Source organism: Pan troglodytes, chromosome 8 (assembly GCF_028858775.2).
Source record: "Pan troglodytes isolate AG18354 chromosome 8, NHGRI_mPanTro3-v2.0_pri, whole genome shotgun sequence".
Lineage (NCBI taxonomy): Eukaryota > Metazoa > Chordata > Mammalia > Primates > Hominidae > Pan > Pan troglodytes.
The window spans coordinates 115,612,142-115,637,902 of NC_072406.2; the positions used below are offsets into that span (position 1 = coordinate 115,612,142).

At 47.4% G+C, this 25,761-nt stretch overlaps 2 protein-coding genes across 3 annotated transcripts in view; one reads left to right on the forward strand and one right to left on the reverse strand.

The window, feature by feature from the left end:
• Positions 1 to 13,154, reverse strand: part of CALHM3 (calcium homeostasis modulator 3) — a 46,982-nt gene extending 33,828 nt beyond the window's left edge. The window contains exons 1-2 of the mRNA XM_063782085.1: positions 13,090 to 13,154; positions 11,025 to 11,086 (exon numbers count right to left, since the gene is read on the reverse strand). The gene's annotated coding sequence lies outside the window, so the exon portion shown is untranslated. The remainder of the gene's footprint in view (positions 1 to 11,024; positions 11,087 to 13,089) is intronic.
• Positions 1 to 25,761, forward strand: part of NEURL1 (neuralized E3 ubiquitin protein ligase 1) — a 99,178-nt gene that overhangs the window by 10,599 nt on the left and 62,818 nt on the right. Inside the window, exon 1 of one of the 2 annotated variants that reach the window (XM_063782082.1) lies at positions 25,549 to 25,636. The exons of the other annotated variant lie outside the window; for it this stretch is intronic. Within the exon in view, the coding sequence (XP_063638152.1) occupies positions 25,564 to 25,636 (73 nt within the window). The 5' untranslated portion in view covers positions 25,549 to 25,563. Of the gene's footprint in view, positions 1 to 25,548; positions 25,637 to 25,761 lie in introns of those variants that run through there. 2 annotated transcript variants of the gene reach the window in all.

Consider the following 25,761-nt stretch of genomic DNA (forward strand, 5'->3'; position numbering starts at 1 on the left):
GTTGTGACAATTTCTCACACTTTCCTTGCTTTTGATGACCTTGACAGTTTTGAGGATTACTGGTTACGTATTTGTAGACTGTCTCTCTATTGGGATTTTTTTGGTGTTCTTCTCACGATTAGATTGCGGTTTTAGGTTTTGGAGCGAAAGACCACAGAGGTAAAGTGCCATTTCCCATCATATCAACGGCACATGCTGTCAACATGACTCATTGCTGTTGATGTTGACCTTGAGCGCCTGGCTGAGGGAGTGCTTGTCAGGTCTCTCCATTGTGCAGTTAAAGTTACACTTTCCTCCCTTTCTATTGCATTCTTTGGAAGGAAGTCACTGTGTGCAGCCCACACTTAAGCGGTGGGGGGGTTACGCTCCACAGGGGTGGGTGTTTACGTTCCACCTCCTGGAGGCCAGAGGCCCCGCTATCTTTAACAGTTCTTCTCCACTATTTCTTTAATTTCTTACCCAAACAATTATCTCTGGGTAAAGGCTTTGAAGGAGAAACTAGGGAGCTATAAGGGGGGAACTTGACTTGGTCTTGGGGATCAGGGAAGGTTTCTCTAGGAAGTGACCTGAAAATGAGTAGGGGTTGGCCTCAGTTCCTAGATGGGAAGCTACTAGCATGTTAGGCGTGAACTGTTCATTTCTCATCCTTGGCCCCTGCCGATTAAATGCCACTGGCCGCTCCAAATGCCAATGTGCCATTAAAAAAATAATAGCTCTCCTGTATCTTTTTTTTTTTTTTTTTTTTTAAGAAACAGAGTCTTGCCTTGTTGTCCAGGCTCTGGAGTGTGGTGGTTGTGACCTTGGCTTGCTGCAGCCTCAACCTTCTGGGCTCAAGCGATCCTCCCACCTCAGCCTCCTGAGTAGCTGGGTCTACAGGCACACAATACCAAGCCCAGCTAATTTTTTTTTTTTTTTTTTTTTTGGTAGATGGGTGCTCTGCTGCCCAGGTTGGAGTGCACTGGTGTGATCTCAGCTCACTGCAACCTCCGTGTCTGGGTTCAAGCAATTCTCTCTGCCTCAGCCTCCTGAATAGCTGGGATTACAGGCACCTACCACCACACCTGGCTAATTTTTGTATTTTTTAGTAGAAACAAGGTTTTGCCATGTTGGCCAGGCTGGTCTTGAACTCCTGACCTCAGGTGATCTGTCCACCTTGGCCTCCCAAAATGTTGGGATTACAGGCTTCAGCCATTGCTCTCAGCCCTGGCTAATTTTTTAATTTTTGTAGAGACAGGATGTCACTATGTTGCCCAGGCTGGTCTCAAACTCCTGGCCTCAAGTGATCCTCCCACCTTAGCCTCCTAAGGTGTTGGGTTTACAGGGGTGAGCCACCATGTCCAGCCAGCCAGCTCTTCTGTATCTTAAAAAGCACCCTAGATGGGGCAGTACTACCCCAGTTGAGCTGGGTAGGGAGGCCACATGAAGGGTGTTCTTAGGAGAAGGAGCTCAGGACTGGCTCAGAGCTGCTGCTGGATACAGCAGGGCTGAGCCCTGGCCAGAGTCATCCCAGTCCTCCTGGCCAAGGAACTTTCAGCAGAAAATCATTAAGTAGCTGCTTCCTTGCCTCTCAGAGGTGTCCCACCCACTTCTCACTCATTCTGTCCGTGGAAGTACATTGCTGGTCACAGACTGTGTGGGGACAGGGGAGGAGGAGGAGGAGAGAGGGCCCTTCTTGGGATGGGGGGACAGAAGAGGGAAGTATGTCTGCTGGCTTACCCAGATGGCCTTCTTTAGCCTTGTTGCCCTAGAATGCCATCCTGGCTGCTCCAGCGGTTGGGGTGAGGATGGAAAAGGGAGAATGTTGACAGGCGAGGTTGCTAAGATTAAGATGATGGCAGGTCCACATGCTCTTGGCTTTCACCTTCATCCTTCCCACTTGGCTTGCCCCAGCCCCTGCCTGGTGTCTGCTGAGAGGCTGATGTTCTCCAGGGCATGGGGCAGTCCAGAGTATGTGTGTCCAAGTATGGGTGTCCAGGTGCCCCTGAGAGGGAGGGGAGGAGGCACTCTGGCCCGATCAGGGTAGAATGAGGCTGTAAGGATATTCTAGCTGATTCATTTCATGTATTGGTGCCTGCTCTGAGCTAGGCATGGTGCTGGGTATGGAGAATTGAGAGGTGAGTACTGGGCATGGTCTCTGCCCTGACATACTCACGGCCCTGCCTTGTCCAATTCAGTCGGTCCTTATTGGCAGGAGGGTCCTCCCTTCTTCCTCCTCCTCCTCCTCCTTCACGTCTGCTGTCTGCTTTTTTTTTTTTTTTTTGAGACGGAGTCTCACTCTGTCGACCAGGCTGGAGTGTAGTGGTGCAGTCTTGGCTCACTGCAGCCTCCACCTCCTGGGTTCAAGCGATTCTCATGCCTCAGCCTCCCAAATAGCTGAGACTACAGGTGTGCACCACCACGCCCAGCTAATTTTTGTATTTTTAGTAGAGACAGGGTTTCACCATGTTGGCCAGGCTGGTCTTGAACTCCTGACCTCAAGTGATCTGCCTGCCTCGGCCTCCCAAAGTACCGGGGATTACAGGTGTGTGCCACTGTGCCCAGCCCACTTCTGCTTTCTTTTCCTTTTCTTGCCCTGCTCTTTCCAGCTAATGTTCCTTTAAACACATTCTTCCCGAAGGGAGAAGGTCTGGCAGGTACCAAGCACAGGCACAAAGTCAGGCCTATGCTTGGTTCCTGGTGGAAGGGCTGGTGGCCACTGATTCAAACATCAGAACCCAAATGTATCATGGAGATTGTTTTGCCCTACCTGCTTTCTCATCTCAGGTCCCCTTGGCCCCAGAGTGGGAAAGTGACCTGCCCAAGGTCATACAGGTGGATTGGACCAAGCAGTAACAAGATCCCCAGGCTCTGACCTTGCAGGATGATGCTCTTAGGAGCTGCTGGAAGCTGACTCCAAAGGAACACCTGAGGGGTACAAGTGCTGGCCCTAAATGTGATGCAGATGCTCCTCTGCTTGGAGTGTGATGCCTGAGGGGAATCACTGAAGAGCCTTAAGCAGAAGAGTGACAGGATCACTTAGATGTGCTAGTAGGCTCTTGGGGCAAGAGATGGGGAGGGGTGGAGAGGGGCCAGGCAGGAGTCCACTGCAGTCCTTTATGCAAGGAGAGAGGTGTGGCTTCTGTCAGAGTTGGGCAGGCGGGCAGATTGACTCGGGAGATACTTTAGAAGGTCAACTTGAAGCTCTGGAGGTGGGTCCAGGAGAGGGAGCTGTTGGGGAGCTGCTTGTGCCATCTCTGAATCCAGACATCTGTGGCAGTGGTCGACGTGCACCCGGGGGCTCTGTGGAAGGTCAGGGTGTGCTCCTGCCATGGGTATGAGGTTTTACAGCCAGGAAGAGAGACAGGTGAGCAGGCTGGGCAGGCTCTGAGCTGTGGTTCCATCCCTACCCCTTGGGACACCATCAATTATTAATGTCCTCTCTGCCTGTCACAGGTGGCTCCCAGGAGGGCAGAGGCAGCACCTGCGGTGTGATGTGCACCTGGCTTCTTTTCTGCCAGGGACCTGCAGCCCTGCCCCAGCCAGGCTTTCTCAGGTGGCTTGCCTCCCTGTGGGTGCCAGTTCCCAGCCACACACACACAAGCCCCTGAAAGGTGGCCATAAATCAGCTGGGACAGGCCAAGGTTGCTCTGGCTTTCCCAGAGTGGAGATCAAAGCCCCAGACCCCCACCCTGGGGCTCAGCACTTATTAAATTATAAAACTGTCAAGGGATGGACAAGCAAGAGGGACTGGATGGATGGCCCTGTAGTAAAACAGAATGCGGAAGAGCGGCTGAGAACCAGGCAACAGCTGGGAAAGTGGGGAGAGGAGGAAACGCCTGTTTGTCTCCGCCCCTGGGCTTGGGGACTTCTCACAGGGTCAGGTCCCTCGAATTTGCAAAGCATGTAACCAACCCCCCTCCCCTCCCATGACAGAATTCACAGCACACTTTACAGAGGAGACACTGAGTCTGAATTGCCACAGGACTGTGAAAGTCCGATCTTCCAAATCTTGCTCAGATTCTTCCTGGGTCTCTTCACGGGGCCTCTTTGAATCGGCATTAGGGTGACATCCATTTGCGACTCTCATCCTCAGGATACAGCCAGGACCTCTTTCTGTCTCTGAGCGCCCTGACTTCTCTTCCAGCCCCGAGGGACAAAGGCAGACCTTGGACTCAATGGAGTGCCAGCCCTGTCTGGGTGGACAGACTTTCTCACCCACCCCTCTGCAAGTCCCATGCAGGAAACCCCCTCTTTGGAGGGCCGAGAGGGCTTAGCCAGTGCCTGAGAGGGGCAGAAGGGGTTTTCCCTTTCTGAGGCTGGCGTTTGCAGATCTGTGGGACTGAGGAGACCAGCCAGACATGCAGACCCTGATGTGGGCCCAGGGGTTGGAGGAAGCGGTTGGGATAGGTCATGAGGGAGCAGAATGCCACTCACATGAAAGTTTCGGCCTCAGAGGGCAGCCCGCCGGGAAACTAGTGGTCTGCGTGCATGAGGGAGTCCTGCCTCCTTCATGGCAAAATGTGAAAGAAGCTGTTTTAGGGATCTTGGGTTTCCTCATCTGATCCCGCAAGTTGAGATTGTGTTAAAGAAACCAAATACAGGGTCAGGTGCGGTGGCTTATGTCTGTAATCCCAGCACTTTGGGTGGCTTTGGCTTAGCTTCACCTCCTTAGCACGAGGCTGAGGCGGGTGGATCACCTGAGGTCAGGAGTTCGAGACCAGCCCAGCCAACATGGCAAAAGCCCATCTCTATTAAAAATACTAAACAATTAGCTGGGTGTGGTGGCGCACACCTGTTAGTCCCAGCTACTCAGGAGGCTGAGGCAGGAGAATCACTTGAACCTAGGAGGCAGAGGCTGCAGTGAGCTGAGATCGCACCACTGCACTCCAGCAGCCTGGGTGACAGAGCAAGACTCTGTCTCAAAAAAAAAAAAAAAAAAAAAAAAAAGAAAGAAACCAAATACAGTTGTGTGTGGCTTAACAATGGGAACACATTCTGAGAATTGTGTTGTTAGGCGATTTCGTCATAGGGGAACAGCACAGAGTGCACTTACACAAACCTAGATGGTGTAGCCTCCTGCACATTTAGGCTATGTGTTGTGGCCTATTGCTCCTTGGCTACAAACCTATATAGCATTACTGTGCTAGATACCGCAGGCAGTGGTAACACAAGGGTAAGTATTTATGCATCTAACCATAGAACAGGTAACATAATGCATTGCACGATGATGTTATCATGGCTACGACATCACTGGGTGATAGGAATTTTTCAGCTCCGTCATAATCTTATGGGATCACTGTCTTATATGTGATCTGTCATTGAACGAAATGTCATTGTGCGGCTCATTTCTGTATAAGAAGAGGCCAGATCGGCTTTTGAAGAGAGAGCTCCCTCCCCAAGATTCAGGACTTTTTCTGAAAGTGGAGGTTTTCTGTCTGGTGCTAAGGTTCTCAGTTCCTGAGGCATGAGGTGGTATTTTGGGGTGAAGGTGCTATTTCTGCAGGCAAGATTTTGGGCTGATCTTGAGGCTCCCATTTGGGAGTATGGGTTCCAGGTTGAGGATGAGGGTTCCATTCCTGGAGGGCAGGTTTCCATTTCAGGGTCCAGGATTTGTGATTGTGTTTCAGTCTTGTGGTCAAGAGTCCATTTTGGAGCTCAGTATTCTGGAATTGGGTTGAGATTCTCTCCCTGGGTGGGGTTTGATGATCAGGGTGGAGGTCTTGTACCCTGGGAGGAAGGGAAGAGCTAGAACCTCCTTCCTCTTCTAGAGGAGACTTCCTGGGGCCATCAGCAGATGAAGGGGCCGGTAGAGCAACCTCTGGGCTGACACCTGGGAGGCCCAGGCTCCAGCCCTGGCCTTGGTGTAAGACTGTTTGTGGGTAAGTCACTTATAAGCTCTAGGTCTCTGGCTGCAAGCTTTGGCCTGACAGTGACGTTGACTCACAAAGCACCATCCATGTTCACTTGAGCTTCCCAAAATGACACTAATGGTGGGCTCCGTAGACACCCACGGCCACTGCTTTGCTTGGTGAGTCAAATCCATGGTGACAGGACTCAGGCTGCCCTGGGCACTGCCAGCTTGGTCCAATTAGTGCCAATTGGATCTTAACGTGTGCTGAGCGGCCCCTGGGGAGAGTGAGCACACATCAAGTGGGACATGTTAAATCTGGGTCCCTGGGGCTTGGCATGTGGCTCTGTGGGGCGGGAGATGGGCCAGGTTGGGCCAACAGCCCCCCTCCTTGTAGGCCAGCTCTTACCTAGGCCAGGCAGTGGGCAAAGACATGTGGCAAGCCAGGTTCTGAAGGGGCCCAGCTGTCTCCCTTGTGCTGTGCTGAGGGGCTGAGACCCAGAGGGGCTGTTCTTCACCCCTGGCTGGGCTGACCCCTGCCTGAGAAACATCTGTGTCTATATAGGACTGCCACCCACACCGCTCCTCTGTTTCTCTCTTGCTACCTCCAATGTGGATCCTTCTCTTGGAGAGCTAAAGTTGCTGGGAAGAAAAAGTTCCATTCCATTTGTCCTGGGCTTTGAGCTCTGGGAAGCCCTCTTCCTTCCCAGGTGTTGCTCAAGACCCCCCTAGAAGTTTCTCAGGCAGGTGGTCTTGGCCTTATTTCCTGGGTGTTTCCAGGCCACCCCCACCACTGTTTCCCATTTCCACTGCCCAGGTCACACCATTGCCAGTGGGCCTTGAATGGGGGCGCTCCTGACTTGGCCTCTTAGCCCGCATCCACCCTGCTGCAGGTGGGCTTCCCCATCTCAGAGGCCCTCCTTTGTTTTACCAAAACAGGCGACAGGATAGGAGTGAGTGGGGGACATGCTTTCCAGGTCTAGGGCAATCTCTTCTGTGCTCTGAAAGGACATCTTTGGGATAGAGTCCTTTCCCTGAAGTGCAGGAAACTCAGGCACTTGAGAAGAGGGGGAACTTTCTCCACCAGCCAGTCTGTCCCAGGGACACAGGGGGAGCTCTGGGTCTGCAGGGACCCCCAGACCCCCTCTCTTGGCCTGGCCATGGAACCTGAGAGGCTGAGAGGCCTGGGGGTCCCACTGGGCTGTGGAAACCCAACCCACATGCTGACGCTGGTGCAGCCCAGCAGGCCTCTGGAATTCTCCAGCAGCATCTGAGGGGACCTGGGGTGCAAGGAGGGAAGAGGAAAGGTAGGCAGGATAGAATGCACTGTAGCCAAGACATAGACTCTGGAATTGGACTTTGTATTGGCTCCCTGGGCCTCAAAGCTTAACTTCTCCATGTCCTAATTCCTTATTTGAGGTAATGCTTGACTAGTAATAAAGGCATAATAAATGTTAGCTATGGTTGCCATCGTTGGGCTCATCCTTCAGGTCTTGGCTTAGCTTCGCCTACTCTAGGAAGCTTTCCCTGACCACCGGGTGGATTAGATGGCTTCTGCTGTCCCTCTCTGGCTGCCCTGGGCTTCACCATCCTCGCACTGATCACACTAGCTGCCAGGCCTGTTTGCTTGTCTGTATTTTTTACTGTCTGTCTTGCTTACTGCTGTATCACCACCACTAGTGCCTGGCACACACAGTAGGCACTCAACTATGTTTTGAAATTAATGCAAGAATGGGCTGATTCTGGGGAATTCAAACTTTTCTTCTATGGGCTCTTCAGGGCTGCCGCAGCCACATCCAGTTAGTTCTCTGTTGAAATGACATTTTCTGAATACCAGGCTCTGGGGCCCAGACAAGAGCAAGATGGAACCATTGCTTCATTCATTCATTCATTCATGCATTGATGGCACAGATGTTCTTTGGGTGCTCTTTAGGTGTCAGGCCTTGTGCCAGGCTCTGGAGACAGACATGGTTCTGCCCTCATAGAACTTGTGCTGCTGATCACTCGGGCAGAGGGAGGTCAGAAGTCAGAGGAGAGAGTGGTCAGTTAGGCTGAATGGAATCAGGGAGAACTTCCAGGAGAAGGGGTTTGCTTTGAAGAATGGTGGAGAAGTTTGGATGGACAGAGAGGAGCTTTCTCTTGGGAGTGGGCAAGGAGCTGATGGAGGAGATGGAGCCACCTATGTGTAGCCATGAGGCAAGGCTGACCAGTGACAGTGTGGCCTGAGGCTGTGCAGCCAACTCACAGGACTCAAAAGCTGTGGGGACCATTGGTCCTGGCTCTGCCAGCCACAGATAGGTGACCTTGGGCAGGGCACTTCTCTGTCCCTCCAAATGTTAGTTTAGTCATTTCTAAGATGGGAACTGGCTGGGCGAGGTGGTTCATGCTTGGAATCCCAGCACTTTGGAAGGCTGAAGTGGGTGGATTGCTTGAGCCCAGGAGTTCAAGACCAGCCTGGGTGACATGCAGAAACCCCGTCTCTACCAAACAAACATAAAAAGGACGGGAGCTGTGCTGCTCGGCAGTTTCCCCAGCGCCCGCAGGGTTGGGCTGGGCTCAAGGGCAGGTATGTGTGGAGGGAGGCTTGTGTGGGAAAGGGGAGGGCTTCAGGTGTCTCTGTTTTGTAAATAATTAAATTCTTATCTTAAGCTAGTTGTGTCCACACTGAGGGAGGCAGGAGGGGGACTGGGAACAAGGTGCTGTATTGTCCAGGAAGTGGCTGGGTCCCTTCTCTCCCCTCTTCCCTCCCTCCTGGCCTCCCAGTCAAGGCAGGTGGTGGGGGCCCCTAGGGTCTTCTCGTCTCTGGCTGCCTCACTCCTTCCCTGTCTTTCTCTCTCCCTCTACCTTCTCATTTCTGGTTCCTTGTCACATTCCCACCTCTACGACATAAAGGACCCCCTGCCCCTCTCCATTGACACCCCCCCAGGCCACCATGGCCACCATCACCCGGTGCCCACCTGGCTTTGCTGCCTGCTGAAGTCTTGCTCGCTCCCCAGCAGCCCTCCCTGGCAGCCCCCAGGTCTGCTGAGCCTCTCGGGAGGCCTCAGGGGAGCACTGGCCTCTCCCTTGCCCCAGTGCTCCAGAGACAAGCAGGCACATTTTCATTTTTAGTGCTTACTACTGGGAATGTGAAGGTCTGTTTAGTCTTGTCCAGCTAACATAAACCAGCCGGAACTGGGCCGTGGCAGGGAACTTTGCTGTAGTTCCCTTATTTGGAATGAAATCCATTGTTTTTCACTGGGAGGCATTGGGGGCTTTGGGGAGGCCCCACTGGGCCCTGCCCCAGGGTGTGGCCTGAGTGGCCTCTCCAAGGCTCACTGAGGTGCCTGTGCCACAGAGGCTAGCCCTGGGATACCTCAGCCCCTGCCAGGTTCACAGACTGCGGACAGCCGCGAGCCACGCCTAGTGCCTCAGGAATGGAGAGTGTCTGGGGTCATGTCCAACTCTGTCAGTTCACAGAGGAGAAACTGAGGCTCACAGAGGAGCAGGGACCTACCCAGACTCACAGGACAAGTTGAAGCAGGTGGAGGTCTAGAACCCAGGGCCCCTGGTCCTCTGGTTCTCAGACCTCTATACTGTGGGGCCAAGGTGCCTCTGGCCTAGGAGCTGGTGAGGGTGGGAGGTGGGAGGACAGGGGTGCGGATGAATCTGACTGGAGTGGTCTGCAGCTTGGGAATCCCCCAAGGCCTCTGGGGCAGCCTAGTGTGAGGCCTGGGGCAGTGAGGCCAGGGGAGGGCTGTGGGAGAGGTGGAAGGGGAGGTGAGAGGAGAGGGAGAGGTGTCCTAGAGGCTGGGAGAGCTGGGTCTGGCCCTGACCCCGCTGTTGTCAGTGTGACTTTAGCCTTGGTTTCCCCCATCTGTCCCAGAGGCTCAGTCTTTTTACTTTTTCTTTTTCTTTTTGCACCTCTCCCAGGAGGTCTCCTGGATGAACTGAGTTGGGGATGTTTCTTTTTCTTTTTTTTTCTTTTTTTTGAGACAGAATCTTGCTCTGTTGCCAGGCTGGAGTGTAGTGGCACGATCTTGGCTCACTGCAACCTCCGCCTCCTGGGGTTCAAGCAATTCTCCTACCTCAGCCTCCCAAGTAGCTGGGACTACAGCATGCGCCACCAAGCCCAGCTAATTTTTTTTGTATTTTTAGTAGAGATGGGGTTTCACCATGTTGGTCAGGATGGTCTCGATCTCTTGACCTTGTGATCTGCCCACCTCAGCCTTCCAAAGGGAGTGTTTCTTACCTGCCATGGACTGCGTCCCCGGGCTGGTTACTATCCCTCTCTGTGCCCAGGCTCCTTTCCTTGTCAAGTGGAGTGTGGACTCTCCTTGAGGCCTCTGCTCTCTGACCCCTCCTGCCCCAGCCTGGGCCATCTGCCCCTGGGCTTCTCTTCACTCTAGACTCCTGAGTCTGCAGGGTCTGGCCCCTCAGACCCAAAAGTTTGTCTGGGGAAGTCCTCCTGCTCAGACCCCCAGCCCTACAGAGAGGGCAGGGCTGGTGGGGAACAGAGGGAGTAGCCCCTGGCACTGTGGCAAGGGAGTGAGATTGACAGGCAGATCTTGGGTTCAAACCTTGACTCTGACACTTATTAACTGGGCTATTAATTTGGGGCAGCTACTTCAAAACCCAGGGACCCTAAGGGCCTCATACGTAGGATAGGGAGTGGGGCAGGAAGCATGCATGCCCAGGGCCACTGACAGGGGTGTGCTCAACTCTAGGTGCCTCAGGCCAGCCTTGGGGCTCTCTCTGGACAGCCGCCTCTCCCCTTCCACCTCACCACCCTGTGGCCTTAGCTCTATCTCAGTCTACTCAAGAAACATCAGGCTGGGCAGGTGGCTCACGGCTGTAATCCCAGTACTTTGGGAGGCCGAGACAGGTGGATCACCTGAGGTCAGGAGTTTGAGACTGGCCTGGCCAACATGGTGAAACTCTGTCTGTACTAAAAATACAAAAATTAGCCAGGTGTGGTGATGGGCACCCGTAATCCCAGCTATTCGGGAGGCTGAGGCAGGAGAATCGCTTGAGCCTGGGAGGTGGAGGTTGCAGTGAGCCAAGATCGCGCCGCCGTACTCCAGTCTGGGCGACAGAGCAAGACTCTGTCTCAAAAAAAAAAAAAAAAAAAAAAGAAACATCAAGTGTGTGTTTAGATATTCTTTCCAGAGGAAGTTCCCCACTTCACGTCCTTTAAAATAACTTCTCATTTACTCACTTATTCTTTTCACAGGAAACGCACAGCTGGGACGTAGGAGGCTGTAACTGACCAGTGTGGGACTGGAAAAGGAAAGAGAGTTGTTAGAAAGTGTGGGCCTGGGGAATCCTAACCAGAAGGCCCCTGGTGCTGGGGAAATTAGGGCAGGAGATGCTGCATTGTTTACTATGAAAATTCCAGTCACTGCTCTTTTAGCAGTCATGCTAGTACATTAGCCAAGGCTGTTTATAAAGGTATAGTAAACTTTCACTTCTGCAAGGTCAGTGAGACACTCATTTGCAAAAGATCATCTTGTTGCCAAGAACAAATCACCACCTAGTGAAACATTTAGCTCAGCCATGAAAGTGAAAGCAGATGACGAATGAACTAGTGTCCACACAGACCCTAGGTGTCTCTGGGCAGTAGGAGCTATTGAAAGTTTTAGATTTGCTTTTTGGAAAGATCGCGCTGGCTACCCTGTGGAGGATGGAGTTAAGAGGGACAAGTTGGGAGACCACTTATGAAGGAAGTGAAGTTGTCTAGGGGAGGGATGCTGAAGCCTGAACTACAGATGTGGTCCAAGAGAGGAAGGAACACGTTTGAAACATATTTAAGAGGTGTGCTTTGGCCGAGTGCGGTGGCTCATGCCTGTAATCCCAGCACTTTGGCAGGCCAAGGCAGGTGGATCACTTGAGTCCAGGAGTTTGAGACCAGCCTGAGCAACATTGCAAAACACCATTTCTACAAAAATATAAAAAATTAGCCGAGTGTGGTGGTGTGCGCCTGTAGTCCCAGCTACTTGGGAGGCTGAGGTGGGAGGATCGTTTGAGCCTGGGAGGCGAAGGTTGCAGTGAGCTGAGACTGCCCCACTGCACTCCAGCCTGGGTGATAGAGTGAGACCCCATCTCAAAAAATAAATAAATAAATAAATAAATAAATAAATAAATAAATAAAAGGTTGTGTTTGGCAGCACTGATAACTGAATGATGCAGGCGGTGAGGGTGAGGGAATAATCCAAGATTATTCCTGGTGCCAGGTTTTCAGGTGACTGGGAGGATGGTGATCCCATCAGGACCCCAAGCAGAAGGCGGGGGTTGGAGGGAAAGATGATAGGTTGAGTTTTGGCCAGGGTGTGTCAGAAGAGCCCTGAGATATCCTGGGGGAGACGCTGGGTTGGCAACTCCATGTGTGAGCTTGAATCTCAGAAGAGAGATCGGGGCCACAATGAGTTGTCAGCAGTGGGTGTCACTTAAACCATGAGAGTGGTTGAAATATCACAGGGTAGACAGAATGAAACCATGAAGAAGGTGTGGGAGAGGTACAAGGAGAATCAGGAAAGGTCAGAGGGCCAGAGAGGCCAAGGGAGCAGAGTTTAGAGGTGTGATATGGCACAGTGCAGTGGTTCTCTAAGGGCCTACGAATTGCCTGGAGAGCTTGGAAAAATGTAAATTCCTCCTCAGGGGACCTGGAATAACCAGTACGATTCTGGAAGAAAGAAAAACCTGGAGGACTTACACTTCCTGATTTATTTCCTTTCCTTTCTCCTTTCTCCTTCCTTCCTTCCTCCCTCCCTCCCTCTCTTCCTTCCTTCCTTCTTTGGAAGAAAAACCTGGAAGACTTACACTTCCTGATTTATTTCCTTTCCTTTTCCTCCCTCCCTCTCTCCCTCCCTCCCTCTCTTCCTTTCTTCCTTCCTTCCCTCCATCCTTCCTCCCTCCCTCCCTCCCTTTTCTTTTTTCTTTTTTGAGACAGGGTCCTACTCTGTCACCCAGGCTGGAGTACAGTGGCGTGATCTCGTCTTACTGCAGCCTCCACCTCCTGGGCTCAAGGGATCCTCCCACCTCAGCCTCCTGAGTAGCTGGAACTACCAGCATGTGCCACCATGCTCAGTTGATTTTTAAACTTTTTGTAGAGATGAGGTCTCACTATATTGCCGAGGCTGGTCTTGAACTCCTGGGCTCAAGCAATCCTCCTGCCTTGGCCTCCCAAAGTGTTGGGATTACAGGTGTGAGTCACCATTGTGTGACCTGCCCTATACCATTACTCACCTTCTTCAAACTTCTAATAATAAACAAGAAATACCTACTGTTTAATGACCTCCTACTGTGTACCAGGCCCTGAGCCCCAATACCCACAGCTCTGACCTCATTTACTCAACACAATGGCTTTGTGAGCTAGGAGCTAGGTGGGTCAGCCTGAGGGGCTGGTTTCCGTAGTGAGTCCTCTCCTGCCCACATCTGGCCTTTGCCTGAGCTGGCCCCAAATTTCATCTCCTCTGTGTCTCCTCTGAGTTGATAGGACTGGAAGCCCCTGGCTCTCTGTAATCAAGTCCACAAAGGTTCATGAATCAAATCAGAAGTCAATGTACTGTTTCCCAAAGAGAAATTTTCTGTCAGATGGACTTCCTGGCACTTTCTCCCCTGCAGCAGCTCTTTGAGTGCTGGGTGAACTTGCTCTAGGCCTGGCAAGTTGAGAACACAGTCTGAGAGTTCAATGCCTATGGGCTCTGAGCCTTGCCCAGGCCACTTCACCAACAGGGAAATGCCTGCCAGGAGGACCCAACACTTGAGCCTGGCAGGCCACCATCTCCCTGGCTCTGCTCCCGTGGGCCTCACCGTGGTGTGCCTCAGTGACATCCCCTTTTCACCGATCTTTGGCATCCAATGAACACATCTTTTCTTCACCTCCAGCCAGGTCTCCTTTATGTCTCTTGAGGGTAACTTTGCATGCCCTGATCCATGAACAGTCAATTTCCTAGACTGAAATTTGGGAAAGCTTATTGCCAAGAGCCATGGACTGGGAGTACCTTATTTTGCCCCTTTCTCCACTTACTGCCCACACAGAGTTTCAGGAAGGAAGCAGTGGGTTAAGTAAATGATGACGTCTATTCACAGGAATACCTTGCAGCTTTTCACATTAATGAGGTACCATGATTTAAAAAAAATGTCTACTATATTATTAAGAGAAAAGAGCAAATTGTGTAATATGTATAGTATGGGCCTGTTTGCATTTAGAGTGCTACATTTTTCCTTCCCCCTCTTCCTCTCCCTTCCCTTCCCTCCCTCTCTCTCCCTCTTTTCTTTCATTCCTTTCTTTCAACCAGTATTTAGTCAATGCCTACTGTGTGCCAGGCACTGTTCTAAGTACTAGGATACAGCAGGGAACAAGTCCTCTGTCTCATGGAATTATATTCTTATGAAGAGAGACAGGTTTTTAAAACCCAAAAACATGACATATGGATGTCAGATGATGAAAAATGCCCTGGAGAGAAAGAAACCATGAGTGAGGCAGATATAGGGATTATGAGTTGGGGGGTCTGGGGAACAGCACTTTGAATAGGTTGGGCCAGAGAAGACCTGATGGCATTTGCAGGAGGTGAGGGAGTGAGCAGTGCAGGTATCTTGGGGAACAACTCTATTCTGTGGTTCCATACCTTGATATCTACCTGTGCATCTAGTTATCACTCAGACATATTTACTTTGTTTGTTTGTACACACACAGACCAAGGCTGAGTGGATACCCACCCAACTGTTACCAGGGGCTACCTCTGGAGAATTGGCTGGGGTTGAGTAGTGTTGGGGAACGGGATGCTTTTACTCCACACAAATCAGTACTGTTATATTTATTTATTTTTAACAATAAGCACATATTGCTTTTACAGTTTAAACTTTTATAGGTGCGGTGTCTCATGCCTATAATCCCAGCACTTTGGGAGGCTGAGGTGGGTGGATCGCTTGAGGTTAGAAGTTCAAAATCAGCCTGGGCAACATGGCGAAACCCTGTCTCTACTAAAAACACAAAAAAATTAGCTGGGCATGGTGGCGGGTGCCTGTAATCCCAGCTACTCGGGAGGCTAAGGCAGGAGAATTGCTTGAACCTGGAAGGTGGAGGTTGCAGTGAGCCGAGATCGTGCCATCACACTCCAGCCTAGGCAACAGAGCAAGACTCTGTCTCAAAAAAAAGAAAGAAAGAAAGAAAGAAAAAAACACTTTTTTAAAAAATGAACTTTTATAGCCCTGTCCCCTCCCAAAAGAGAGTATGGTCAGCAGAGTCGTCTTGCTGCTTTGACCAGTGGTATCTAGGAATAAATGAGATAATTGATACGTGATTGCCAGTGGTTGTGCCTGTGTCTAGAAAAGGTTAAATTTTGTTTCCTTCTCATATTCTTCCCCTCAGTGCCCAGGCAGGGCTAGGTATCCAGAAGTGCATAATATAACCACAGTGGAGTCCTGGGCTCACCTGCCTTGGTGCAAGTCCCTGGGACTCAGTGCCTGGGCTCCACATCGTATGCATCTGAGGGCTGGTCGGGTCTAGTTCCCTCCATAGAGATTAAGGAACCCCTTAAGGGCTTATCCAGAAGATGCCAAATCTCCCTTGAGTCTGTTGTTTTGGGCCACCTGTCCTGGACATCACATTACACCATCGTCATCACTTTTGTCACCATTTTAAACTCTACTACCATCACCAGCAATAGTTTTTTTTTGGTGTTGTTGTTTCTTTTTTTTTTTTTCAAGACAGGGTCTTGCTTTGTTGTCTAGGCTGGAGTACAGTGGCGTGATAATGGTTTATTGCAGCCTTGACCCCCCGGGGCTCAAGCAATTCTCCCACTTTAGCCTCTGAGTAGCCGAGACTACAGGCATGTACCAGCATACTCTGGCTAATTTTTAAATTTTTTGTAGAGATGAGTCTTACTATGTTGTCCAGGCTGGTCTCACACTCCTGGCCTCAAGCAATCCTCCTGCTTCAGCCTCCCAGAGTGCTGGGATAACAGGTGTAAGCCACTGCTCCTGGCCCAGATAGTTGCTTTAAAAACGGTTTATTGCTTAAATTTTTATAAAGGTAACATATACTTTTAGGAAAATGCAAGAACATATGAAGGAAAAAATAAGAACTCACTTATAAATGATTAACGTCAGTGTCACGCGTGTCCGTGTGAAGAGACCACCAAACAGGCTTTGTGTGAGCAATAAAGCTGTATATTTCACCTGGGTGCAGGCGGGCTGAGTCTGAAAAGAGAGTCAGTGAAGGGAGATATGGGTGGGGCCATTTTATAGGATTTGGATGGGTAGTGGAAAATTACAGTCAAGGGGGGTTTTTCTCTTGCAGGCAGGGGCGAGGGTCACAAAGTGCTCAGTGGGGGAGCTTCTGAGCCAGGAGAAGGAATTTCATAAGGTTAATCACTCAGTTAAAGTGGGGCAGGAACAAATCACAATGGTGGAATGTCATCAGTTAAGGCAGGAACCGACCATTTTGACTTCTTTTGTGATTCTTCACTTGCTTCAGGCCATCTGGATGTTTACGTGCAGGTCACAGGGGATATGATGGCTTGGCTTGAGCTCAGAGGCCTGACATTCCTGTCTTCTTATATTAATAAGAAAAATAACATAAAATAGTGTTGAAGTGTTGGGGCAGGGAAAATTTTGGGGGGTGGTATGGAGAGATAATGGGTGATGTTTCTCAGGGCTGCTTCCAGCGGGATTAGGGTTGGCGTGGGAACCTACAGTGGGAGAGATTAAGCTGAGGGAAGATTCTGTGGTAAGGGGTGATATTGTGGGGTTGTTAGAAGGAGGATTTGTCTTATAGAATGATTGGTGATGGCCTGGATACGGTTTTGGATGAATTGAGAAACTAAACGGAAGACACAAGGTCTGAATAAGAGAAGGAAAAAAACAGGTATTAAAGGACTAAGAATTGGGAGGACCCAGGACATCCAATTAGAGAGTGCCCAAGGGGTTCAGTGTAATTACTTGCTTGGTTGGTGAGTTTTTGGGCTCTATCCTGGACAGAGTCCTCCTTTTTAAGTTGGAGGCTGAGCTTCGTGAGGTGTGTTTTTTAAAGACCATTAGTCCGTTCTACCTTTCCTAAAGGTTGAGGACAGAAAGGGGTATGAAGGTTCTACTGAGTACCCAAAGCCCGAGAAACTGCTTGGGCGATTTGACTAATAAAGGGCCGGTCCGTTATTGGACTGTATAGAGGTGGGAAGGCCAAACCGAGGAATTATGTCTGACAGAAGGGAAGAAATGACCGCAGTGGCCTTCTCAGACCCTGTGGGAAAGGCCTCTACCCATCCAGTGAAAGTGTCTACCTAGACCAAGAGGTATTTTAGTTTCCTGACTTGAGACATGTGAGTAAAGTCTATTTGCCAGTCCTGGGTGGGGGCAAATCCCCGAGCTTGATGTGTAGGGAAGGGAGGGGGCCTGAACAATCCCTGAGGAGTAGTAGAATAGCAGATGGAACACTGAGAAGTGATTTCCTTAAGGATAGATTTCCATGATGGAAAGGAAATGAGAGGTTCTAACAGGTGGGCTAGTGGCTTGTAACCAACCTAGAAGAGGTTATGAAATGATGATAGATTAGAATGGGCCCGTGAGGCTGGAAGGAGATATTCTCCTTGGTCCAAGAACCATTTGCCTTGTGTGGGAAGAGATTGATAGGTGGAAGTTTCATTGGGAGAGTAGGTGGGAGTGATCGATGAGAAGGAGAAAAACTGGCCATAAGGGACAGAAGTTGGAATGCTAGCTGCCCGGGTTTCGGCACCAAATGTCATGTGTGTCCATGTGAAGAGACCACCAAACAGGCTTTGTGTGAGCAACAAGGCTGTTTATTTCACCTGGGTGCAGGCGGGTTGAGTCAGAAAAGAGAGTCAGTGAAGAGAGATAGGGGTGGGGCCGTTTTATAGGATTTGGGTGGGTGGTGGAATATTACAGTCAAAGGGGGTTTTTCTTTGTGGGCAGGGGCAGGGGTCACAAGGTGCTCAGTGGGGGAGCTTCTGAGCCAGGAGGAGGAATTTCACAAGGTTAATCACTCGGTTAAGGTGGGGCAGGAACAAATCACAATGGTGGAATGTCATCAGTTAAGGCAGGAACTGGCCATTTTGACTTCTTTTGTGATTCTTCACTTGCTTCAGGCCATCCGGATACGTGCAGGTCACAGGGGATATGATGGCTTGGCTTGGGCTCAGAGGCCTGACAGTCAGCGTTTTGGTGTGTTTTTTTTTCTGGGTCTTCATTTTTATGTTCTTAAAAGTCCTCTTGCCAGGGATGGTGGCTCACGCCTGTAATCCCAGAACCTTGGGAAGCCGAGGTGAGCGGGTCACCTGAGGTTGGGAGTTCGAGACCAGCCTGACCAACGTGGAGAAACCCCATCTCTACTAATAATACAAAAAAAAAAAATTAGCCGGGCGTGGTGGCACATGCCTGTAATCCCAGCTACTCGGGAGAGTCACTTGAACCCGGGAGGTGGAGGTTGCGGTGAGCCAAGATCACGCCATTGCACTCCAGCCTGGGCAACAAGAGCAAAACTCCATTTCAAAAAAAAAAAAAGAAGTCCTCTTTGTCTCATGCAATCAGAATGAAACCTTATTGGTTTGTTAGGTAAAACATCAATGTAGGGAATAGTAGTATAAAATAATACATACATAAATATTTTCACCAAAACACACGAATTTGCATTTACTAGTTGGTGTCTTGATGCAGAGCCATGATCTGCTGGTTGGAATTCCCTGAGTACCTCTTGTAGGAATCCTCCTAAGGCACGCTCTCCAGTAGTCAGTTTTGGCTGCTTTGAAGTGCAACAGGAGCCTAAAGATGCTTTTGAATTTTTTAGGGGCAAAATCCTTCTAGTTTTTTTTTTACTGAGGATTTTATAGTTGTCTTGCCTGTATATAATTTGACAGTATTTTTTAGCCTTTATTATTTTTAATTGTCACATAATAATTATACATTTTATGGGGTACAGTGATATTTTGATATATATAGTCAATGTGTTATAATCAAATCAGGGTAATTAACATGTGTATCAACTCAAACACTTATCATTTCTTTGTGCTGGGAACATTCACATCCACTCTCCTAGCTATTTGAAAATATACAGAGCCAGGCTTGGTGGCTCAAGCTTGTAATCCCAACACTTTGGGAAGCTGAGGCAGGAGGATCGCTTGAGGCTAGGGGTTTGAGACCAGCATGGGCAACATAGTGAGACCCCCATCTTTACAAAAAATAAAAAAAATTGCCAGGCATGTTGGCACATGCCTGTAGTCTCAGCTACTCTGGAGGCTAAGGTGGAAGGATCACTTGAGTCCAAGAGTTTAAGGCTGCAGTGAGAGACGATGGCACCACTGCACTCCAGCCTGGGTGACATAACAAGACCTTGTCTCAAAAAAAAAAAAGAAAAGAAAAAGAAAAAAAAGTACAATAAATTGTTGTTAGTTATAGTCACCCTATAGTGCTATAGAACACTAGCACTTATCCCTTCTATCTAGCTGTGCTTCTGAATCTGTAAACCAACCTTTGGTTATCCCTCTCCCCCTTCCTTTTCCCTGCCTCTGGTTACTATTCTGTTCTCTACCTCTATGAGAACAACTTTTTTCACTTCCACATATGAATGAGAACATTTGGTATTTATCTTTCTGTACCTGCCTTATTTCAATAACGTAATGTCCTCCGAGCTCATTCATATTGCCATGAATGACAGAATTTCGTTTTTTAAATGGCTAAATAGTATTCCATTGTGTATGTATACCACATTGTCTTTATCCATTTACTTGTTGATCGACACTTAGGTTGATTTCATATCTTGGCTATTATGAAGAGTGCTGCAATAAACATGGGCGTGCAGCTCTTTGACATAATGATTTCCTTTCCTTTGGATATATACCTAGTAGAAGGATTGCTGGGTCATATGGCAGTTCTGTTTTTAGGTTTTCTGAGGAACCTCGATACTGTTTTCCATAATGGCTGTACTAATTTACATTCCCACCTGCAGAAAGAGTTCCCCTTTCTCTGCCTCCTTGCCAGCATTTGTAATTTTTTGTTTTTTTGATAATGGCCACTATAACTGGGGTGCAATGATATTTCATTGTCATTTTGATTTGCATATCCCTGATGGTTAGTGATGTTGAACATCTAAAAATATATACTTGTTGGTTTTGTCTGCCTTCTTTTGAGAGATATCTATTTAGCTCATTTGCCTGTTTTTTAATTGGAGGATTTTTGTTTGTTTTTTGCTGTTGAGTTGTTTGAGTCCCTTGTATATTCTGGATATTAACCCCTTGTCAGATGAATAGTTTGCAAATATTTTCTCCTATTCTGCAGGTGATCTCTTCATTCTCTTGATTATTTCCCTTGCTGTGCAGAAACATTTTAGTTTGATATAATTTCATTTGTCTACTTTTGCTTTTGTTACCTGTGCTTTGAGGTTTTCTTTATAAAATCTTTGCCCAGACCAATGTCCTGAAGCATTTCTTCTATGTTTTCTTCTAGTAGTTTTATGGTTTTGGGTCTTACATTTAAGTCTTTAGCCAATTTTAAGTTGATTTTTATATATGGTGAGAGATACAGCTCTAGTTTCATTTTTCTGCATATGGATATCCAGTTTTCCTAGCACCATTTGTTGAAAAGACTGTTCCATCCCCAATGAATGTTCTTGTCACCTTTATTGAAAATCAGTTTTGCTATAAATACATGGGTTTATGTCTGGATTTCCTATTCTGTTCCATTGGTCTATGTGTCTGTTTTTATGCCAGTGCCATGCTGTTTTGGTCTTTTTAATATATTTTGAGGTCTGGTAGTGTGATATGTCTAGCTTTGTCCTTTTTGCTCAGGATTGCTTTGGCTATATGGGGGGTGGGGTCCATAGAATTTTTAGGATTGTTTTTTCTATTTCTGTGAAGAATGTCTTTGGCATTTTGATATGAGTTGCATTGAATCTGTAGATTGCTTTGGGCGATATGGTAATGTTCACAATATTAATTCTTTTAATCCATAAACATGGATGTCTTTCAGTTTTTTTATGTCCTCTTCAATTTTTTTCATCAGTGTTTAACAGTTCTTATTGTAGAGATCTTTCACTTCCTTGGTTGAATTTATTCCTAGATTTTTTTTTTGTAGTTATTGTAAATGGGATTGCTTTGTTTCTTTTTCTGCTAGTTTGTTGTTGGTGTATAGAAATGCTACTGATTTTTGTATGTTGATTTTGTATTCTGAAATTTTACTGAATTCATTTATTAGTTCTCAGAGTTTTTTTGGTGGAGTTTTTTTTCTTTCTTTCTTTTTTCTTTTTTTTTTTGAGACAGACTTTCACTCTGTTGCCCAGGCTGGAGTGCAGTGGCATCACCTCAGCCCACTACAACCTCCTCCTCCTGGGTTCAAGCCATTCTCCTGCCTCAGCAACCCAAGTAGCTGGGATTACAGGTGTGCGCTACAATGCTGGGCCACTTTTTGTATTTTTAGTAGATATGGAGTTTCACCATGTTGGCCAGGCTGGTCTCGAACTCTTGACCTCAAGTGATCCACCAGCCTCCTCCTCCCAAAGTGCTGGGATTACAGGTGTGAGCCATCGTGCCTGCAAGTCTTTTGTTTTTCTATATATGATAGTTTATATGCAAATAGGGACAATCTGACTTCCTGTTGTCTAATATGGATGCTCTTAATTTTTTTCTCTTCTGTAATTGCTCTGGCTAGTACTTCCACTACTGTGGTGAATAAAAGTGGTGATAGTGGGCTTTCTTGTCTTGTTTTGGATCTTGGAGAAAAAGCTTTCAACTTATCCCCTTTCAGTATGATGTTGGCTATGATTTTGTGCTATGTGGCCTTTACTGTGTTGAGATATACTCCTTGTATACCTAACTTGTTGAGAGTTTTTATCATGAAGGGATGTTGAATTTTATCAAGTACTTTTTGTGCATCTATTGAGAGGAGCATATGGTTTTTGTCCTTCATTCTGTTGATGTGATATATTGTGTTTATTGATTTGTGTATGTTGTATCCCTGAGATAAATTCTGCTTGATCATGGTGAATCATCTTTTTGATGTGCTGCTAAATTTGGTTGACCAGTATTTTGTTGAGGATTTCTTGCTTCTATATTTACCAGAGATATTGGCCTGTAGCTTTCTTTTTTTTGTTGTGTACTTGTTTGGTTTTGGTATAGGGTAATGCTGGCCTCATTGAATAAGTTTGGAAGAATTCTTTCCCCCTTAATTTTCTGGAAGAGTTTGAGAAGAACTGGCATTAGTTTTTCTTCAAATGTTTGGTAGAATTCAGCAGCGAGGCCATCAGGTCCTGTGCTTTTCTTTGATGGAAGACTTATTATAGATTCAATATTGTTACTTGGAACTGGTCTGTTCTGGTTTTATATTTCTTCTTGGTTCAATCTTGGTAGATTTCATGTGTCCAGGAATTTCTCAATTTCTGCTAGGTTTTCTTTTCTTTTCTTTTTTTTTTTGAGACAGTCTCACTCTGTCACTCAGGCTGGAGTGCAGTGGCACGATGTCAGCTCTGCCTCCTGGTTTCAAGTGATTCTCCGGCCTCAGCCTCCCAAGGAGCTGGGATTATAGGCGCGTACCACCACGCCAGGGTAATTTTTGTATTTTTAGTAGAGATGGGGTTTCACCATGTTGGTCAGGCTGGTCTTGTACTCCTGATGCCATGATCCACCCACCTTGGCCTCCCAAGGTGCTGGGATTACAGGTGTGAGCCACCACGCTGGCTGGTTTTCTTTTATTTTTCTGCATATGAATGCCAGGTTATAGCGACTAGGCTTTCTAATTTGTTTGTGTATAGTTGTTTGTAATAGTCTCTAATGATCCTTTGTATTTCTGTAGTATCATCTTTTTTTTTTTTTTTAAGTAAAAGCAAGTTTATTAGAGAAGTAAAGAAACAAAAGAATGGCTACTGCATAGACAGAGCAGCCCTGAGGGCTCCTGGTTGGCTATTTTTATGGTTATTTCTTATCATATGCTAAATTAGGGGTGGATTATTCGAGTTTTCCAGGAAAGGGGCAGACAATTCCTGGAACTGAGAGTTCCTCCTCCCTTTAGACCATATAGGGTAACTTAGGGATGTTGCCATGGCATTTGTAAACTGTTATGGCACTGGTGGGAGTGTCTTTTTAGTATGCTATTGTCACTTTCATTGCTATCTTGGTTTTGGTAGGTTTTGGCTGGCTGGATTTTTTTATTGCACTTTTTTTTTTGTTTTTTTTGTTTTTTGAGGCAGAGTCTCGCTCTGTTGCCCAGGCTGGAGTGCAGTGACACAATCTTGGCTCACAGCAACCTCTACCTCCCAGGTTCAAGCAATTCTCCTGCTTCAGCCTTCCAAGTAGCTGGGATTACAGGCATGCACAACCATGCCAGGCTAATTTTTATATTTTTAGCAGAGATGGGGTTTCACCATGTTGGCCAGGCTGGTCTTGAACTCCTGACCTCAGGTGATCTGCCCACCTTGGCCTCCCAAAGTGCTGGGATTACAGGCATGAGTCACTGCACCTGGCCTATTGTATCTCGTTTCATCAGCAGGGTCTTCGTGACTTGTATCTTGTGATTCCCTATCTCATCCTGTGACTAAGAATGCCTAACCTCCTGGGAATGCAGCCCAGCATATCTCAGCCTCATTTTACCCAGGCCCTGTTGAAGATGGACTGGCTCTGGTTTGAACACCTCTGACATATTTCTCCCTCCATTTTACAAGGGGACCCTTAATCCTATGGGTTGTAGAGGGATGAATATCTATCTTCTCTAACTTCTGCTGGCTGAATAGGGGTGATGATATTTCTATCTATTAGGGTCTCTTGTATTTAGAGTAGAGAGGAGCTCAGTCAGAAAACATTGGTATAAAGGCCGGGCACAATGGCTCACGCCTGTAATCCCAGCACTTTGGGAGGCCGAGGTGGACCAATCATCTCAGGTCAGGAGTTTGAGACCAGCCTGGCCAACATGGTGAAACCCTGTCTCTAGTAAAAATACAAAAATTAGGCCAGGCACGTTGGCTCATGCCTGTAATCCCAGTACTTTGGGAAGCTGAGGTGGGTGGATCACCTGAGGTCAGGAGTTTGAGACCAGCCTGGCCAACCTGGTGAAACCCCATCTCTACTAAAAATACAAAAATTAGCTGGGTGTGGTGGCAGGTGCCTGTAATCCCAGCTACTCAAAGGCTGAGGCAGGAGAATCACTTGAACCCAGTAGGCGGATGTTGCAGTGAGCTAAGATTGCACCATTGCACTCCAGCCTGGGCAACAGAGTGAAACTCTGTCTCAAAAGAACAGAAAGGAAAAAAAATACAAAAATTAGCCAGGTGTGGTGGTGTGTGCCTATAGTCCCAGCTATTTAGGAGGCTGAGACAGGAGAATCGCTTGAACCCGGGAGGCGGAGGTTGCAGTGAGCTGAGGTAGTGCCACTGCACTCCAGCCTGGGCAATAGAGCATGACTCCATCTCAAAAAAAAAAAAAAAAAAAAGAAAAGAAAAAGAAAATGTTGGTATGGTGAGGGTCATTCATAACTCTGACTTCTGACAAAAGGTGATATCAGGAAGAAGAATAAGTGTTCAATTTAAGAAATTGTTGAGTAAGCTTATCCTGCATTCCTGCACAAAGAGTACAACAGCAATATGTTTCACAACAGTAAATCAATATAAGTAAAAGCATTCCAACCAAACTAAATGAGAAGTTTAGTTTGCAGTCACAGGTATTTGACTGTGACTTGCCCAGTTCCTGGAAAGAACTGGGAACTTTCCAGGAACTGGAACTGGGCAAGTGTTGGAACTGAGCAAGTGTTGGAACCAAGGAACTGGGCAAGTGTTGGAACCAAGCTGATTTGGGGTTGCTACCCAATTCCAGTATATGCCCAGAATTAGAAGACTGATCCAGATTTTTATATTACCTATTTCTCTTGTTTCTTCTGAGCAGCAGCCAGAAATCACTAACTGATTCACAGAAATAAGCAGGGTCAATCTAAATTGCAGAAAAAAACTAAAAAACAGCAAATAAGACTAGACTCTAATAACAGGTGTACCATAGTTTTTGAAATACAAATTTTCTCTCTCCAGTCTTCATTTTTATTAAAACCAAATCATGGTTTCATTTGCAAAATAAGCTTTAGTCTTATTATAATTGTCTTGATTGTTTGTAGAAATGCAGCAAGAATAATTATTTGCCATATAGGCACCTTTTAAAATTGCCTTTGATGGATCTTTGTTCCATAAGGAGTCATGGATTAGACTTTTTAAAGCCTTGAGCCGAGCCATGGGTTTGTGACTGCAAATACCTGTATGAGCTGGGTAAATTTCTCTCCTCTCAAGGTCCCAAGATAACTTCGGGCTCCTAAGCCTGCCAGAAAATGACATTCTATACTTACCACAGGTGAGGAACCCTGTACAGGGACTGTGTAGACAAGATATGAGGCCAGTTTTCCCAAGGGGCTTTTATTCCTTAAAGGAATCTGTTTATATCTGAAAGAATGCCATTCCAGTCAAAGCCTTGGTAAAAGAACCAGTCTCCAACTGTGTTCTGTTACAAAAGAAAACAGTTGCTTTTTGCACTTATGTAAATAACTATATTGCCATAAGTTAAGAATACTCACAAATAGTTTCCAAATTCTGGAGAAATCAAATAGAGAGAAAGAAATATGCTCCAAGTTTTGCTTACAGGAGGATTCTTTACTCAATTGCTAAAAGCTGTAAATAATTGAAAAGTTTTCTTGACTCCAAAGTTGGCCGATTGATGCTGCAATCTATTTTCTTTGGGTCAGGGGTCTCTTCAGTATCATCCCTTTGTGATTCACCATGGAAGATGTTACTGGAAAGCGGTCACAATTCAGACCCCAAGAGAGGGTTCTTGGATCTTATGCAAGAAAAAATTTGGGGTGAGTCCACAGAGTAAAGTGAAAGCAAGTCTATTAGAGAAGTAAAGAAACAAAAGAGTGGCTACTCCACAGGCAGAGCAGCCTCTGTGGTATCAGTTGTAATGTCTCTGTTTTGATTTCTGATT